A 16,237-nucleotide genomic window follows, 5' to 3' on the forward strand; every position below is an offset into this window, starting at 1 on the left:
TGAAAAACCCATGTTTTAAAGAAAATAAGAAATGCTGACATTAAAGAATCATCATGTTTTCCATAACTCCCCCACCCTTTCTAATAGATTAAAAGGTAGAAGGGGAGAACATATACTCACTTATAACACTGAAATATAACATAGGGAATTATTAACAGTAAGATTAGGAGCTTTGATAGCTACGTTTTTAATGATTTGTAATTATGGGTAGTGAATGAGTACAAATGAGGTAACTCTTAGGTCAAGACCTTGCTGGCATAAGCGTGGTTTTGGCAATTCCTTTATACAGAACTGATGATTTGCTTAAAATGATATTATTGCCAACAAAACAAAGGTAACATGTTATACTGGACATCTGGGGGTAAAAACACAATCCTGTAACAAGAAACCTTTTTTACAGAGAAGATCCAGGGTAAGGTGACACAAAAACAACATGTTTTTGTTTTTTTCATGTTCTCTGTATGTATATATATCTCCTCACTGTATGTTCCATTCTATGCATCCGATGAAGTGGGCTGTAGCCCACGAAAGTTTATGCTCAAATAAATGTGTTAGTCTCTAAGGTGCCACAAGTACTCCTGTTCTTTTTACAAAAAAAACATGACAACAAAACTGCGAAACCAGAGCACTTGAATTTGAGCATGCACAATGCATGGGTCATTCAAAACCCAAAGGGTTGGTTTGTTAACAGCCCATTGGATAAGTATTAAGTAATCTGTAATGCAGAAATGTATAAAAAAACCTAACTGAACAAGGATCCAAACTGGAGAAACACCAGACCAGAAATTGAAGGAGAGGACTGAATGACCAGACCAAGAGATCGAGAAAACAACGACCATCAAGAATTCTAGGACTTCCAGTGCCCCAGAGTGTGGCAACTTGAGCCCTTTGCCAACTCCGTCTCATCTGTTATTATTTGTCTGGCATAAATGTATGTCCAGATGCTATAAGTGAAATAATTCTGTCAGAAATTTTATGTATAAATAAAGGCCAAAATTGATTACGCCCAAATTGGGTGGATTTGTGACTCAAGTTTCCCAACTTTTACCCCAACATCATGGTCCCTTGGCTCTCAGCCCGGCACACTTTTGCTAGGCCAAAGAATATCTGGATGAGGGAAAGAGCTGCAGAAACCACTGCTATTTAGACTGCGTAACATAATTTTATAATGGGAAGCGTTAAGCAGCCTTAACATAAGAGGGAGCATAGCAACCCCACACCAGATACCTTCTCTTTATGAAAGATGAGAACATTGTTTACTAAATTTATTTTCACAAGGAAATTATATACAAGGCAGTTACACTTCACTAGCAAGTAAGAATATGGCACCTACTGGCTATGTGGTTTGGTGGCTCCAATTAGAGCTCACGTTCTGATCCATAATTCATAAATACAAAGCACAGACCAAAAATTAGGGGGTCTCTAACTAGTACATACCTTTAGAGAACAAAAGCTAAAGGGCAATTGTCACCTTTTCTCAGTTTATTTTGCAAAAGCTCTTCTCACATTTAAAAAATGCTGTAGTTTTTCCATTGCCATTCATAAACATCAGAGACTGGTATTAAAAAACACTGATTATAGTTTACATATCAAGGAGTTATGACAGCAAAGAAGTACTATTTTTACCTTATACCACTGAAGGGGCAAAGTATTCTCCTCATCTCTGAAGTAATCCAAATGAGGACACACAACCTTAGCATTTGACGATGTTAGTATCTCCTCCCCAATGGCAAATTTTTCATTAAAGCATAAACCATAAATATTCTTGAAAACTCTTAGGTTCATATATATTTTTCTGCAGCTTGATAAATTCCTGCAATGGAACATAAAATAGCTGAATTAAACCACTTACCATATTATCCATGTGTATAGCCTCACAACTTCAGAATATGCAGCTTCTTTTAGAGGAGGAGGAGTTTGGAAGTCTGTAGTTTCTATAGTAAACTGACCATTATATTTGGCCATCTTGAAAGAGTAAAAATATTATGAACATGCTCTCTATTGTATTAATTCCCTCCACCACAGTACTTATGAAGAAATGTAACTATATACTGATTATCACACCCATCCCACGCAAAAAAAGCAAAACCAAAAAACCCTACACACAACTTTGCAGCTTACTTCTGCAGTAGTATAACTTTTTTTAAAAAAGTCTTTACCTTATAACACATTCATAGGATCCTGAATCTTCTAAAGTTGCAGGGAGAAACCAAATGAAGTTATTTTGCTGGTGAATTCTGGAATGTTTGTCTTTAGCCACAGATGTTTGGCTACCAGTTTTGTACCAAGTCAAGTTGTAGTCTGTGTTTTCAAAATTCAGTATTTTATCTACTGAACAGTTGACAGCAAGTGGCTGTCCTTCATGTACAAAATTGTGCTTAAGAAACACATCATTCACATCATAGACTTCACATTCCTCTAAAGGAAGACAAAATGAAAAACAAGAGAAGAGCTTAAAAATTGTAAAAGAAAATTTTGAGTTTGTTTCTTTACTATGTTGACAAAGTTTACTACAATTTCAACTTTCATCCTTAATTGAGTTACAGGAGAGAGAACTACTGTTATTCATCTTCAGACTGGAAGATACCACATAATCAACTCAAATGATGTGGTGGATGTAGCTAGGCAACTGAAATGAAATATTCTGTGTTCTGCATGCTGCACCTTTAAATATGGGCAAATCCCTACTGCAGGGCTGCCATTTTTGTTTTTCATCTTAGATGCAGAATGTTAGTGAATCGTTGTTTTCTCTGACACACACACACATAGACTTATTATTTGTTCTTACTCTGTTTCTTAACTTAGCTTCTTCATCTGAAATAAGCCATCAATAGAGAATAATGCATGTTCCCATCTTTCTGTATGTAAAAGCATCTAGTTAATGGAATTTTGAAGATTAAAGTATAAATTGTACAAATATCAAGGGGTTTCCACTCAGCCACCCTTCTCATGAGCATAAAGAGTATAATTTTTCAAAGCACTCAATATTGACCTAATTCTGCTCCCACTGAACTCAGTGGGTTTCAGTGGGAGCAGAATTAGCCTAGCAGTGAGCATTTTTTAAAAATCCCACCCTATGAACCTTTGGTGTCAGCTCTGGTGTCATGGTCTATTTCAGACTCAATCACTACATGTTGCTCATCTAAAATTCCTTTTGTTTCCGTTGGATTATGGTTTTCTTCCTCATGCTCTATTTCAACACATTTTTTCTGTAGTACTGTGTGCTGTTACACTGTTGCTACAACCTGTGACAAAGGGCTGTATTTTAGTGGTGGGTGAAGTCATTTCTGTACCTATCAAGCTAAAGCAATCCCTCCCCTTTTAAATGTGGAGGGTATGAAACACATGCAAATATTGACCTGATCTGGCTATAAAGAACATAAAGGGTACTGGAATAGGCTCCTTTCTGCCACCAAACCCTAAGCGGTATCCGAAACAGCGACATATTTTATGAACACCCAATATCAATTTCTAGGAAGCTCACTCTGTGCTATCTAGCATTTTCATGGCACAGGTAAGAATTATAAGATGCATAGGCAGGGAGGCCAACAGGAGTACCTATTGCCATGGAAGAGAGCAGCCAGAGGATATCCCACATGATCAGCCCCTCCACACTAATGGCCTACTAGCCACAAAATTTTCATACAGAAGTTAGGACATCCACTGGACTAGTGAGCCACACAGCTCCTCTGTCCACAGACATAAAACCCATCTTCACCAGAATGATCTGTTAGAAACTCCATGAATGAAAATTCATGGCATTTTTCTTTTAATCAGACTGTGTCCTGCTGCAAGCTTTTTGGATAGGAGGATTTGGTCCTTAGCCTGAAAAGCAATATAGGATCCTTCAGAATATAAAGGCATTATATGCTATTATGTAGCATTATCACTATGATATTATTACTACTGTTACATGATCAAATAACAATGGACAATATGGCATATTATTGTGTAAATGATATGCTAATACAAATAAGCTATTTTTTCTAACTGTAGAGGCAAAGTCAAAATTTCTTGTATTACTGGATATGTTTAAGATAATTTTTCATACTGCACCTCATCTATACTTTTTTTTTTAGCCTCAACTATATTATATTAAAAAACACAGTTAGGGAAAACCAGATATTTCTCCCACCCCAAACATCTAAATTCAAGTTCCACCTATTAGATCAAGTGAAGAAGCATTTTAGGTTATTGCATTATAGTAATTTATTTGTGCTGGTATATATGATAAGGAAGCAAGGCATTAACCAGGATATATGGAGATCACGCTAGCAATTCATATATTATTTCTTATTTTCATTAAATGTGCACATTTTGCATTAGTAACATTCTATGAAAATGCAATAACTGTCTGTCCCCAATAGCATCTTATTCAGACCAGATCTATTAGAAATTTATAGAGAGAGAGAAAGAGAGAGAGCAGCAGAAGATCTGGATCATTAGCCCATGACTGAAGGACAGAGCAAGATGGATGCAATTCAGAGCTATATCTATTACGAAAAGTAGGTTATCATAACTAAGTAAAGTGATTAACTGGTTACAAAGTTGATATCTTCAAATTTATGACCATGTGTATGTTTCATTATAATGTGAACACATTCAGCAAAGCTAAGCCCCAAAAGTTGTTCAATAAGACATTCAATATGCCAGAATGCTGCATATTACACTCTGCTTCAAAGACTTCTACTGTTATGTTCTACTGCAATGGAAACAATTGCATCCCCTAAGCACAGCACTATTTTTAAGATTGCTTATCTTTAGATGTACATATATTTGGAAACAGATAGTCTCGAAGAAAATTACTGTAATGTCTGTGAAAGAACCAATTTTGGAACAAATCCTTAAGGATTCACTGATTAACTTACCTCCCTTGAGTGAATAAAGAAATACTGTTATACTGCACAAAAACAATGTCGTTGATGTCATGTTTCACTAGATAGGGTGAAAAAAAGAAAGACCTCAATAATGGCTTTCAAAAAACACTTCAAAGCTGAATTTCAATAGTTTATATTAATGTACACTCCACACATTATTTAAATGTATATAGTATTTTTCTTCTAGAAGGCTCTCAACACACTATATAAATTTGCAGTACATTGGAGGGAATCACCTACCCAGTAGTGCAGGGGTTTTCAACGCGTGGTCCACGGACCCTGGGGATCTGCAGACTGTCTAAGATTTCCAAAGGGGTCCGCACCTCCATTAGAAATTTTTTAGGGATCCACAAATGAAAAAAGGTGGAAAACCATTGTGCACTAGTGAAATGCACCCATCTCCGCGATGGAATAATGGGACCATTCTGCACCAGTCAATCTATACAGCACTTGTTTTCTATTAAGGGGCGGGAGAGGGGCGAAGAGTAACTTTTTCAATTGAAACAGAGGGATTTTAGCTAGGAAGAATATAATTACCTAAAAACTGCAATTGGAGCAGGACATGAAGGTTAACCATCCTATTTTTGTGAAAAGGGCCACAGGATCTTTAGATGATCACTGGTTCACATCTCAGGCTGAAGATGGCACTTCCAGCTGAGCAGTACCCCTTATACAATATTGTGAAATGAGCTCAGAAGAACGCCGTGTACTGAGTCAACAGCATTACATCTTGCAATACCTGCTTGCCTTTTACTTTTTAAACTCCTCCTTATATGTTTCCCTTCCAAGGATCAAACAGGACCAGTCTTGCTTAGCTATGAGAAAGGGTGAATGGCTGCAAGAATGTTGAGCACAAAGAGTATGCTGAGCATTAAAAAGTAAAGACAAACATTTCTGGGTGGAATTTCAGAAACTTCCTGAAATTATAGTGATGAATTATAGTGATGAATTCACTATAGTGATGAAACCTGACATTTTCTCATTGAATTCAGTACATAAGTAACAACGCTTAACTTAGCATAACACCTTGGTGTCACTTTAAAAAATGAAAATATTTTGATGGAAAGAGAACATTATATCAAAGAATGGGATTATTTCTGGCCTCCAGTTATTTTCTGCCATTTTCCCCTTTATAACTTTTTGCACAGGTTTGAGTAGATTTTTAATACCAGATATGTTAGCCTCCAGCTGTCTTATCTGTACTTAGTACCAGATAGTCTTACTGTTGGGGTGCTGCCATAAATGAAACATTGAGAAACAGAATGCTGGTTTCCTGCTGTTCTCTGGCCAAATCTCCAGTGCAATTCCCTGCATGCTGCCTCTCCTCTCCAAACTGCTCTTTCGAGCCACCTAAGCTTCCTTCAGTGCAGGGCCGGCTCCAGACCCCAGCGCGCCAAGCGCGCGCTTGGGGCGGCATTTTGCCGGCAGGGTGGCAGGCGGGTCCGGCGGACCTTCCGCAGTCATGCCTGCGGGAGGTCTACCGGAGCCGCGGCTCCAGTTGACCTCCCGCAGGCATGACTGCAGACAGTTCGCTGGTCCCGCGGCTCGGGTGGACCTCCCGCAGGCATGCCTGCGGATGCTTCACCGGAGCCGCGGGACCAGCGAACCCTCAACAGCTGCGGGAGGTCCACTGGAGCCGCGGGACCAGCGGACCCTCCGCAGTCATGCCGGCGGGAGGTCCGCTGGTCCCGCGGCTCCGGTGCACCTCCCGCAGGCATGACTGCTTGGGGCGGCCAAATTCCTAAAGCCGCCCCTGCTTCAGTGTGGGAGACCTCTAAACAGGGCATCCCAGGGTTTTCCCTAGATGCGCCCGGGGTGCGTGTGTGTACAGCCCCCTGAATTTCCCCAACACCGCCCCTCGTTACATGCAGTACTGCCAATTTAGTTGTTGGTTGGAAATCTGAATTGAAATTGAAATGAAATTGCAATATTAATACACACTTTAAAAGCATAGAGAGTATATGAGAAAATACTTGTATCTGAGAAAGCATAATTTTGAAAAGTATGAACAAAGACTAGCTTCCTCATACAGCTGTTATTTATGACAATGTTGGCACTATGTTTCAGCTATATTGGCCTACCTAATAATTTCAAACTATACTTTATAAGGTCTGAATGAGCTTTCCCCTGATAGCTAGTGATGAGCCAGTGGTGGGTGGAAAGGTTTCAGGACCTGACTGTATTTATATGAACACACCTACTCTGCCTAGGTATCCAGCAGACAGAGTTGTGCTACCCACGTGATCAATTTTGGCTGGTGTCGGGTTACAAATCACTTAAGTATTAAATGTGGAGGGTCATGAAATGTTGTTATCCTTATTGTATGAGTAAAGGGCAGCAAAACTGTACTTAGCCTGACTGCACAAGGAGGGGGCGGGTCTCCCTCAGTGCTTAATTTGTGCTAGGGCTTGCCAGGGCTGAGCCTCGGCATTTCTAGGCTCGGCGGTTCATAGCCCTGGGACCTCTGGGTTTGTCACATCAGTTATGAAAGTAACAAACTTGCTTGAGCCCCAGCACCTCTTTCATTACAAATTAAACACTGGTTACTCTCAACTGAACTGCACTCCCTAAGCAGGAGGTTTGGATGCCACATCCTAGTGAAGGGGGTGGGGGCACACAGGTGTTTTGCTTGGTGGTGTGGGCTCTGCCTAAGAGTCACAGGCACTATTTGACCTGTCCCTCTCTCCTGTTTAGAGAGAGAGGACTGATTAGACTTCATAGAGAGTCTTTTGGTTTGTTAAGTGACCACTAGAGCTGAAATCACTCATAATCGGGTCTAAGTGCTCAGACCTGCTGTGGGACACTGTTTCTGTGGAAGAGACAGCCCAGCCTGCACTAGCAGTGAGGTTTCCCCCACTGAGAGCTGAAATCACTGAGCAGTGGGTGGAACCTCGACAGACCGACTTGCAGAGGTCACAGTGGCAGGTGGCAGCAGAAGGTGACAGTGCAGGGCCATTGGGGATGGAGCGGCAGAGTTAACGGAGGCGCAAGAAACAACAGCAGACAGAGCATTGGACTATGCTTTAGTGACTTCACTCCAGAATGCTAGATTTGTGACGGGAAACTTACATAAATATATGTTTCCTAGTAGGCCAAGATTTTTAAAATGCATTATTTGCCAAGGTCATTATCTCACATCATCACTATCTCAAGAGATCATTATCTTGGAGAGTTTCTGTACTAAACTTTTTTATTATTATAATTCTTTTTTATTTAAGAACGGCCATATTGGATCAGACCAATGGTCCTCTATCCCAGTATCCTGTCTTCCAACAGCGACTATTCCAGGTGCTTCAGACGGAATGAATAGAACAGGAAATCATTGAGTGATCCATCCCATCATCCACTCCCAGCTTCTGATGAACAGAGGCTAGGGACACTCAGTGCATGGTGTTGCATCCCTGCCATCCTGGCTAATAGCCACTGATGGAGCTAACCTCCATGAACTTATCTAGTTCTTTTTTGAACCCTGTTATTATTTTGGCCTTCACAACATCCCTGGCAAAAAGTTCCACGGGTGACTGTGCATTGTGTGAAGAAATACTGGCTTTTGTTTGTTTTAAATCTACTGCCTATTAATTTCATTGGGTGACCCCTGGTTCTTGTGTTAAGTGAAAGGGTAAATAACACTTCCTTATTCATTTTCTCTACACCAGTCAAGATTTTATAAGCCTCTATCATATCCCCTCTTAGTCGTCTCTTTTCCAAGCTGAAAAGTCCCAGTCTTTTTAATCTCTCCTCATATGGAATCTGTTCCATACTGCTAATCATTTTTGTTGCCCTTCCCTTTACCTTTTCCAATTCCAATATATCTTTTTTGAGATGGGGTAACCAGAACTGCACATAGTATTCAAGATTTGGGCATATCATGGATTTATATAGTAAAAGTGGAGGAGCTTGGTTTGCCAGACTGATCAGCTAAGCCAATTCTGACAACCTATATGAAAAGGCTGCAAAACCCCATGACTCTGGACTGCATCAACATGCAGAAAGTCTTATAAGCCAGTCACTGTCAAAGCCAATTTTAGAAGAACTTAATGAGGCTGTTAAGAATGCTGGAGACACAACTCGGTTTATGTGAACCAACATGGCTTTTGCATCATACTTTCTATTTAAGCAACAGATACCACACATACTACAAACTGGAGGCCAATGCTAAATGCATTGCCACTTGTTAATCCTGAAGTTGGACACTGGTTTGGAACAAGATTAGCAAATGCTCGCTATCTTTCTGAAAAAACTCAGCTGACTCTCTAGAAGCATGCAGTGCAACAGTGAAAGACTCAGCAGTTGAAAAAGTGAAGAACTCTCTCACCATATTCAAAATATGTGCCTACATGGCTGATGAATGCACCAATGCAAATAGGCATCAAGTATTAAGTCATTGTGTATGTTATCTTGATGTCTGTGGTAGGCCAATAGATGCATTCTACATGTTCAAGTTATAAGACACATCAGCTGCATCTGCGATATCTTAGAAGAGTTAAATCCTTATAAATTGAACCCCAAACAGATGGCTGCTTATGCATTTGATGGAGCTACAAACTTCTCTAGAAGACATAGTGGAGTACGAGCTTTGCTCAGAGAAAAGTGTAACCCTAATCTCTCCTATACACACTGCAGAGGCCACCTACTCCAGCTAGCACTAGTACAAGCTGCAGAAACTTCAAAATACATTAAAAAGCCATAAATGTAATGGCTCTGTTATACTCTTTTTTTTCCAGCAAGAGTCCAAAAGGATTGAACATCTTGGAAACAAATAGAAGATGCACTGCGATTGAAGTTCAGATTAGTCCAACCTTGGAAAACCTGCTGGCTTTCTCATGAGTGATTCATGGGTGTTGTCTTAAAATTACTGCAACCGTTATTACTGGCTTTGGAAAGTATTCACCCAGATATCCACCCAGATAGGACAGATCTAAAGTAGTGAGGCTGGTGGACTACTTTTGTTACTAAGTTCAGAGAAGACAATTGCCATTCTCTCTTGTAAGTTTACTGGCGAAACCACTTGGGTCATTCAACAGTGTCATCCAGGTGTCTGCTACAACAGTAGTAAATCTTTGTCTACCCTTGGATCAATCAGAGATATCCATTGAAAATGTACTGGAAGAAGCAAAGACTTCAGTCCAGAAGTTGACTAATGAAGGTACTTATATTGACTCCTTAAGTGAGGACAAGAAATGTTTGTTAAGCCAGCTGAAAAAGTACACAGACTTGATTCTTACAAATCTTACAAATCTACAATAACGATTTCTGGATTCTACTCAACCTCCACGTAGCTTTTACAGATGCCTGTCTTATAAAACCTACAGTTGAGTGAAGTGAGGCACTACCTACAATAGGGCTGCTATGTGATCAGGACAGAATAGAGAATTTTGAACACAAAGTGGAATATAATACAATGAACGAAAGAAGATTTAATTTCAACTTTTTTATCACTAGTGGCTCGACCCAATCTTTGTGCTGTTTCCTGGGATGAAAGAAGTAGGAATTCATCTCTTGCTACTCCCTGTCACAACAGCTACAGTTGAGCATTCTTCTTCCTCATTAAATAGAATTTTGTGTTCTGAAAGAAGTCGCCTTCTGCCTGATCATGAACATATCATGAAGGATTGGAAGTAACGGACATACATGAAGACACCAAAGAGTGCAAATTTACAAGAAACCAAGAAGGATGTAGATGTAGTGCTTCACAGTAGGCTTGAGTAGCCAGCTTTAATTTTTGTGATGATTTTAAAATGAGTTAAATCTAATAAAATGGTTGTGAAACATTTTTCAGTTTTTACTATGGTGCCATACGGCCCACCTTCATCCTCACAGTCTCAACCCTCATTGGTCCTCACCCCTTGAATATTCCAACACTCCCCTGCCCCCATTTCAATTCCTGGGGAAAATACTGGGGCATCCCTCCCACACACAGGCACAAAACAACTTAAAGCAGGTCCCCTCTCTCCTTACGGTCAGTAGGGAGAGGAGAACCATCCACAATTCAGTGGTGAGCTGGAGCCGGTTCCCACCGGTTCGTGAGAACGGGTTGTTAAATTTAGAAGCCCTTTTAGAACTGGTTGTCCCGTGAGGGATAACTGGTTCGGAAAGGGCTTTTAAATTTAACAAAAGCTCCAGTAGCTCCCTGCCCTTCCCCCGGCCCCAGCTCACCTCACTCTGCCTCTGCCTCCTCCCCCTCCCCGGCTTCCCACGAATCAGCTGTTCGCGCAGGAAGCCTGGGAGGGCTGAGAAGGAAGCAGCGGCTTCTCGCAGGTGAGCTGGGGAAGGGGGGCGGGGGCGCGAGGAGGGCTCCAGGCACCGCATGGCTCCAGCCTGGCCCCGACCCCTTACTCGGGCGGTGCGCCTCCGGCCCGGGCCTGACCCTGGCCAGCGTGTGTCTGGCCCGATCTCGACCTTGGCCGGCCGGGCAGCGTGGCTCCGGCCCAGTCCCGATCTCGGCTGGCCAGGTGGCGCGGCTCCGGCCCGGCCCCTGAGCCCAGGCCCAGCCCCAACAAGCGCGGCTCTGGCTCGACCCAGACCTCAGCTGGCCAGGTGGCACGGCTCTGGCCCGGCCCCTGAGCCCGGGCCCGCCCCCAACCGGCGCGGCTCTGGCTTGACCCCGACCTCGGCCGGACGGGCGGCGCAGCTCCAGCTTGGCCCCCGGGCCCGGCCAGCCAGGAGGCACAGCTCCAGCCCAGCCCCAGTCCTGGCCAGCTGGGCGCCCTGACTCCACCCGAGCGGCTCCAATCCCAACCCTGGCCGAGCGGCCCAGCCCGGCCCCCACCTCCAGGCAGCATGGTAAGGGGGCAGGGAGCAGGTGTTGGAAGAGGGCAGGGGAGTTGGGGGGGTGGATTAGTGTCAGGGCACTCAGAGGGCAGGGAACAGGGGGACTGAATGGGGGCAAGGGTCCCGGGGGGGCTGTCAGGACGGAGCCGGGGTTGGATGGGCCTGTGGGGGGCAGTCAGGGGCAGGAGTTCCAGGGGCAGTCAGGGGACAGAGAGAAGGGGTGATTGGATGGGGCAGAGGTCCCGGGGAGCCACCAGGAATGAGAGGAGGGGTTGGATGGGGCAGCAGGGGGCAGTCAGGGGACAGGGAAGGGGGTGGATGGGGCAGGGTCCCGGGGAGCCGTCAAGGAACATGGGGGGTTGTATGGGGCAGGAGTCCTGTGGGGGTGGGGGGGGAATGACCCCCCTCGTGGGGTGAGGGGGAGGGAACCGGTTGTTAATATTTTGGCAGCTCATCACTGCCACAACTGTGAATGTAAGTTGCTGCTCAGTGTGCTGAGTTGGGCCCCTGCTTTAAGGGCCTAAACCTGCACTCACTGAGGTCAGTGAAAAAACTCCAATTGATTCCAGTGGTGCAGGATCAAGTATTAAATGTTCCTCCTCCTATCAGATTCCCCATACGAGCAAAACTGCACTGCTCTCATTCCCCACTATTCCCCAGTGCTGGCTCCCCATCTTATTTCCTCTTTATTCCTCTGAATATTGATATACCCGGTTAAAACACTAGAATTAGTCTCACCTAATCTTTAAAGAACTGTAGCCTTCAATGCATGTAGGATGAACTTTGCATACTAATAGCTTTCTTTCTAGGAAAGTTTTGAATGCCCTCTGACCAGACAAATGGATCAAAATTGTAAAATATGAGTGAATCCTGTTTCTCCAATGTGAAAGGAACAACACATAGGCAGGCAAAATATCGCATTTTTCCTTTTAAATAAATCAATTTGTATTTTGTACCAGGAAAAAGGAAAATGTATTTTTAACAATTTTTATAAACTGCAAAGTATTCTGAATCCCTTTAGGCATCACTTAGGAATTCACGCCTCTTAATTTTCTCACTTCTGATCAAAAGAGAATTGCTCTACAATCCGATTAAAGTCTTTGCAAGCAGAGGCATTCCTTCCAGGGAAGGATCACCCGACCAGTGTTTGTACATTTAACTGATACTGAAGATTTAGACCCCGATCCTGAAACTTTATCTGAAGGGGTGGACCCTCATGCACAAAGATCAGCTGACATCATAGGAGTCCAGCCATGGGCATGCAGTTGTATTAAGTATTTTTCTGTGAGTAAGATGAAAACCCTTCAGAACCCAAGTGGATAACTACAAAGCAGCAGCATTATTTCTTGAAAGTCCCAACCAGAAGTATTTGCATATAATTAAAAAACATATGAATAAGAAAGTAATTTCTCGGAGTTGTAAGAAGAACGTAACTGAGTTGCAGGTTCAATCTCTACACATTTTAATTGGAGTCAGCTCTGTGATGCATGCTCAAGAGAGCATACAGTGATTGTGGATACTGTTCTCCCAGATCAGGGGTTCTCAAACTGGGGGTTTGGACCCCTCAGGGGGTCACGAGGTTATTACATGGGGGGTTGCGAGCTGTCAGCCTCCACCCCAAAACCTGCTTTGCCTCCAGCATTTAAAATGGTGTTAAATTCATTAAAAAGTGTTTTTAATTTATAAGGGGACGGGGTTGCATTCAGAGGCTTGCTGTGTGAAAGGAGTCACTGGTACAAAAGTTTGAGAACTACAGTCCCAGATCATCTTCCAGACCACAAAGCCAAGGCAGAGTAAAGGGTCCTTATGTGTACAATTTCTCTCAGAAATTCATGCATAGTAAAAAGAGTAATTAAAATAATCACTCTGTTATTTGCAGAGAAAAATGTTGCCTGGTCAAAAAAGTACTGGACCCAATATTGTGACTCCATTCTCATACCCATACCATCCAAAAGAGACAATACTTAGGCTTCCTCTCTGCCCCTTCTTCCCATATAAAAGTCCTCTTTTAAATACAAGATATTCAAATGTAGATTTTATAGCACACTCTGGATGACCTAACTTTTCTATCAGGAAACCAGTACCCCCAGTTTTGTGATGCTAATTGGACTGGTTCAGTGGCAGTCGCAGAATAACGTGAGACAAGGTGGATGAGGGAATATCTTTTATTGGATCAACTTTCTGTTGGTGAGAGACACAGCAGTTGGTCCAATAAAAGAGATGGCCTCACCCATCCTGTCTCTCTAATATCCTGGGACTGACACAGCTACAACTACACTGCATTCAGAAATTAATCCTGGGCTGCTTTAAGTATTTTTAGTTTTATCTATTAGGATGGAAACTAGGTTGAAAAACCGAAGCTCGGTTTGCATTCATTCTCAACGGAAGCTCCAGTTTCAGAGGTTGGGTTCCCAACTAAGCGAGGATCCTTTTCTTGCTCGGTTTTTCCGAACGCGGATCTAATGGGCAGTAACAACCCCCACTTTAAAAACCCGCCTCACGCAAAGAGCAGCTGTGCCTGAGGTGGTTGTTACTCAAGCGCGGCTTGCGCAACGCGGCCACCACACGTGGGGCTCCGGCCGCACCGAGCACGCCACCGACCCCTCTGTGGGGCTGGGGTCTGAGTTCGGGTTCTCGGTCAGTCCTGACTCCCGGGACCAGCCGCCAGGGACACGGCATTGGGGGGGGGGGTGTCGGGTCCCGACCGCTTCCCGGGGCTGCGGACGGGGGCTGCTGCTGGCTCCCTGTATGGGCAGCGCCTTCTGCGGCGGGGTCGGGGGCTGCGCGGGCTCCCTGCGACCCGCCCGCCAGCCGCCAGGACGCCGCCGAGCCCCGCAGCCGCCCTCCCCCTTTCCGCGGCAGGTGCCCCGAGGCATCCTTGGGCGGGGGAACCCCGGCGGGCTGCCCCGGGGCGGGGAGGTGTTAAGCCGGCTCCAGGGGGCCGGGGAGGTGGGAGGGTCCCACACACTCACAGCCCCTATTGCGGGCGCGGCCCCCGGCCAGCGAGCCCCCGCTCCCCGCACGGGGACGGACCCGGCGAGCCCCCGCTCCCCGCACCTACCTGCCGCCGCGGCGCTGCCGCCTCCTGCCAGCTCCCGCCTGCGTGAGAAGCGGGCGGGGCCGGGACGGCAGCCGCGGCCCCGGAGAAACCGAGCAGCAAAGGAGCCGGGACTGGGACCGGGAGCGCAGCAGCCCTGGGTGCCCTCCCCCGAGGAGCCCCGATGGCAGCAGGGGCACCCGAGCGGGTCCCTGGCCCCAGAGGATGGGGGGGGTCTCTCCTGTGCCTTTATCAGTCCTCTCTGGGGCCCATTGCCCCCTGCCAGACCCCTCTTGCTACAGCAGGTGGGGCAGAGTCCCTGTGCCTGGGGTCACTCACAGCCAGCAGGGGGAAGCAGCTGGCCCGAGTTTATAGGGACCATCTAGATATTCGGGGCTTAGTCTTAGATAGGTGCCTATTAACCCCCCACCCCACCCCAATTTTTCACACTAGTTATATGGTCACCTTATAGCCAGCCTCTGCTCAGCCCTGCATGACCTGGCCCCAGCCACTAATTAGGCCTTGTCTGGTTAAGGGTGGGGAGGTATATTTAACCCTACCCTGCCGTTAGTGCAAGGGACTGGACTAGATGGCCTACTGGGGTGCCTTCCAGTCCTACATGTCTATGAGTCTATATTAAAAGTCCCAAGCCTAGGGGGCAGGACCACCAGCTACTGGCCATGTGGGGCTTGCTGTGTTCACCGAAGATACAAATGCAGATGCAAAATCTGTAGCTATATCTCCACTGCTACCATGCTCAACTCAACCCCCATCCCCCAACATCCTTTCAAGATTTGTGGATCTTACACATGCCTATCACAACCTGTGGCGTACCTCATCCAGTGCACTAAATTCCGCAATAGGAACTATGTGGGTGAAACCAGCCAATCACTACGCTCTTGAACTCACACAGGAAACGGACAAGACAAAAACACCACATCGCCTGTGAGCGAGCACTTTTTATAATGCGATTGGTCTATAGCTGACTTATCTCAGTCCTTATCCTCAAAGGAAACCTGCACAACAGTTTCAAAAGATGAGCCTGGGAGCTTAAATTCATAATTCTACTAGACACAAAAAATTATGAACACAATAGGGACACTGAATTTATGCTTCATTACAACAACCTGTAACCTCCAACTGCATAGGCACCGACTCAGTGAGTGCTCCAGGGCTAGAGCAGTCATGGGGAAAAATTAGTGGCTGCTCTGGAAGTAGGCAGATACCAGACAGTGTTGGTATAATACTCTAAATGTTTTTATTGATTATAATATAAACCCCACTCACTCTACATTCACACTCCTTTCATACTACACCAGAATCTGAAGATCTGAAGGAAATCCCAATGACCAGTTGAAACTCAGTCCGATCACAAGGTGTGGGGAGCCCCACATTACACACCTCTTCTTTTCCATGATTTTGGGTTGGTGTCTGACTCCAACTTCAGCGGTAGAAAACAACCATTTCTATAGACCAGTCCATTGCGTCTTTGTCTCTTTACCAAGCCTTTCATCCATAACTCCAGAAGAGCAGTTCTGGGCAGGCCACCATA

At 44.7% G+C, this 16,237-nt stretch overlaps 1 protein-coding gene across 1 annotated transcript in view; it reads right to left on the minus strand.

The window, feature by feature from the left end:
• LOC120375087 (interleukin-1 receptor type 1-like) overlaps positions 1–14,842 on the minus strand; it is a 28,172-nt gene extending 13,330 nt beyond the window's left edge. The window contains exons 1-4 of the mRNA XM_039495747.1: positions 14,710–14,842; positions 4,869–4,935; positions 2,160–2,418; positions 1,627–1,813 (exon numbers count right to left, since the gene is read on the minus strand). Coding sequence (XP_039351681.1) covers positions 1,627–1,813; positions 2,160–2,418; positions 4,869–4,929 — 507 coding nt within the window. The 5' untranslated portion in view covers positions 4,930–4,935; positions 14,710–14,842. The remainder of the gene's footprint in view (positions 1–1,626; positions 1,814–2,159; positions 2,419–4,868; positions 4,936–14,709) is intronic.
• Positions 14,843–16,237: the final 1,395 nt, after the last annotated feature.

Source organism: Mauremys reevesii, linkage group 1, assembly GCF_016161935.1.
Source record: "Mauremys reevesii isolate NIE-2019 linkage group 1, ASM1616193v1, whole genome shotgun sequence".
NCBI lineage: Eukaryota > Metazoa > Chordata > Testudines > Geoemydidae > Mauremys > Mauremys reevesii.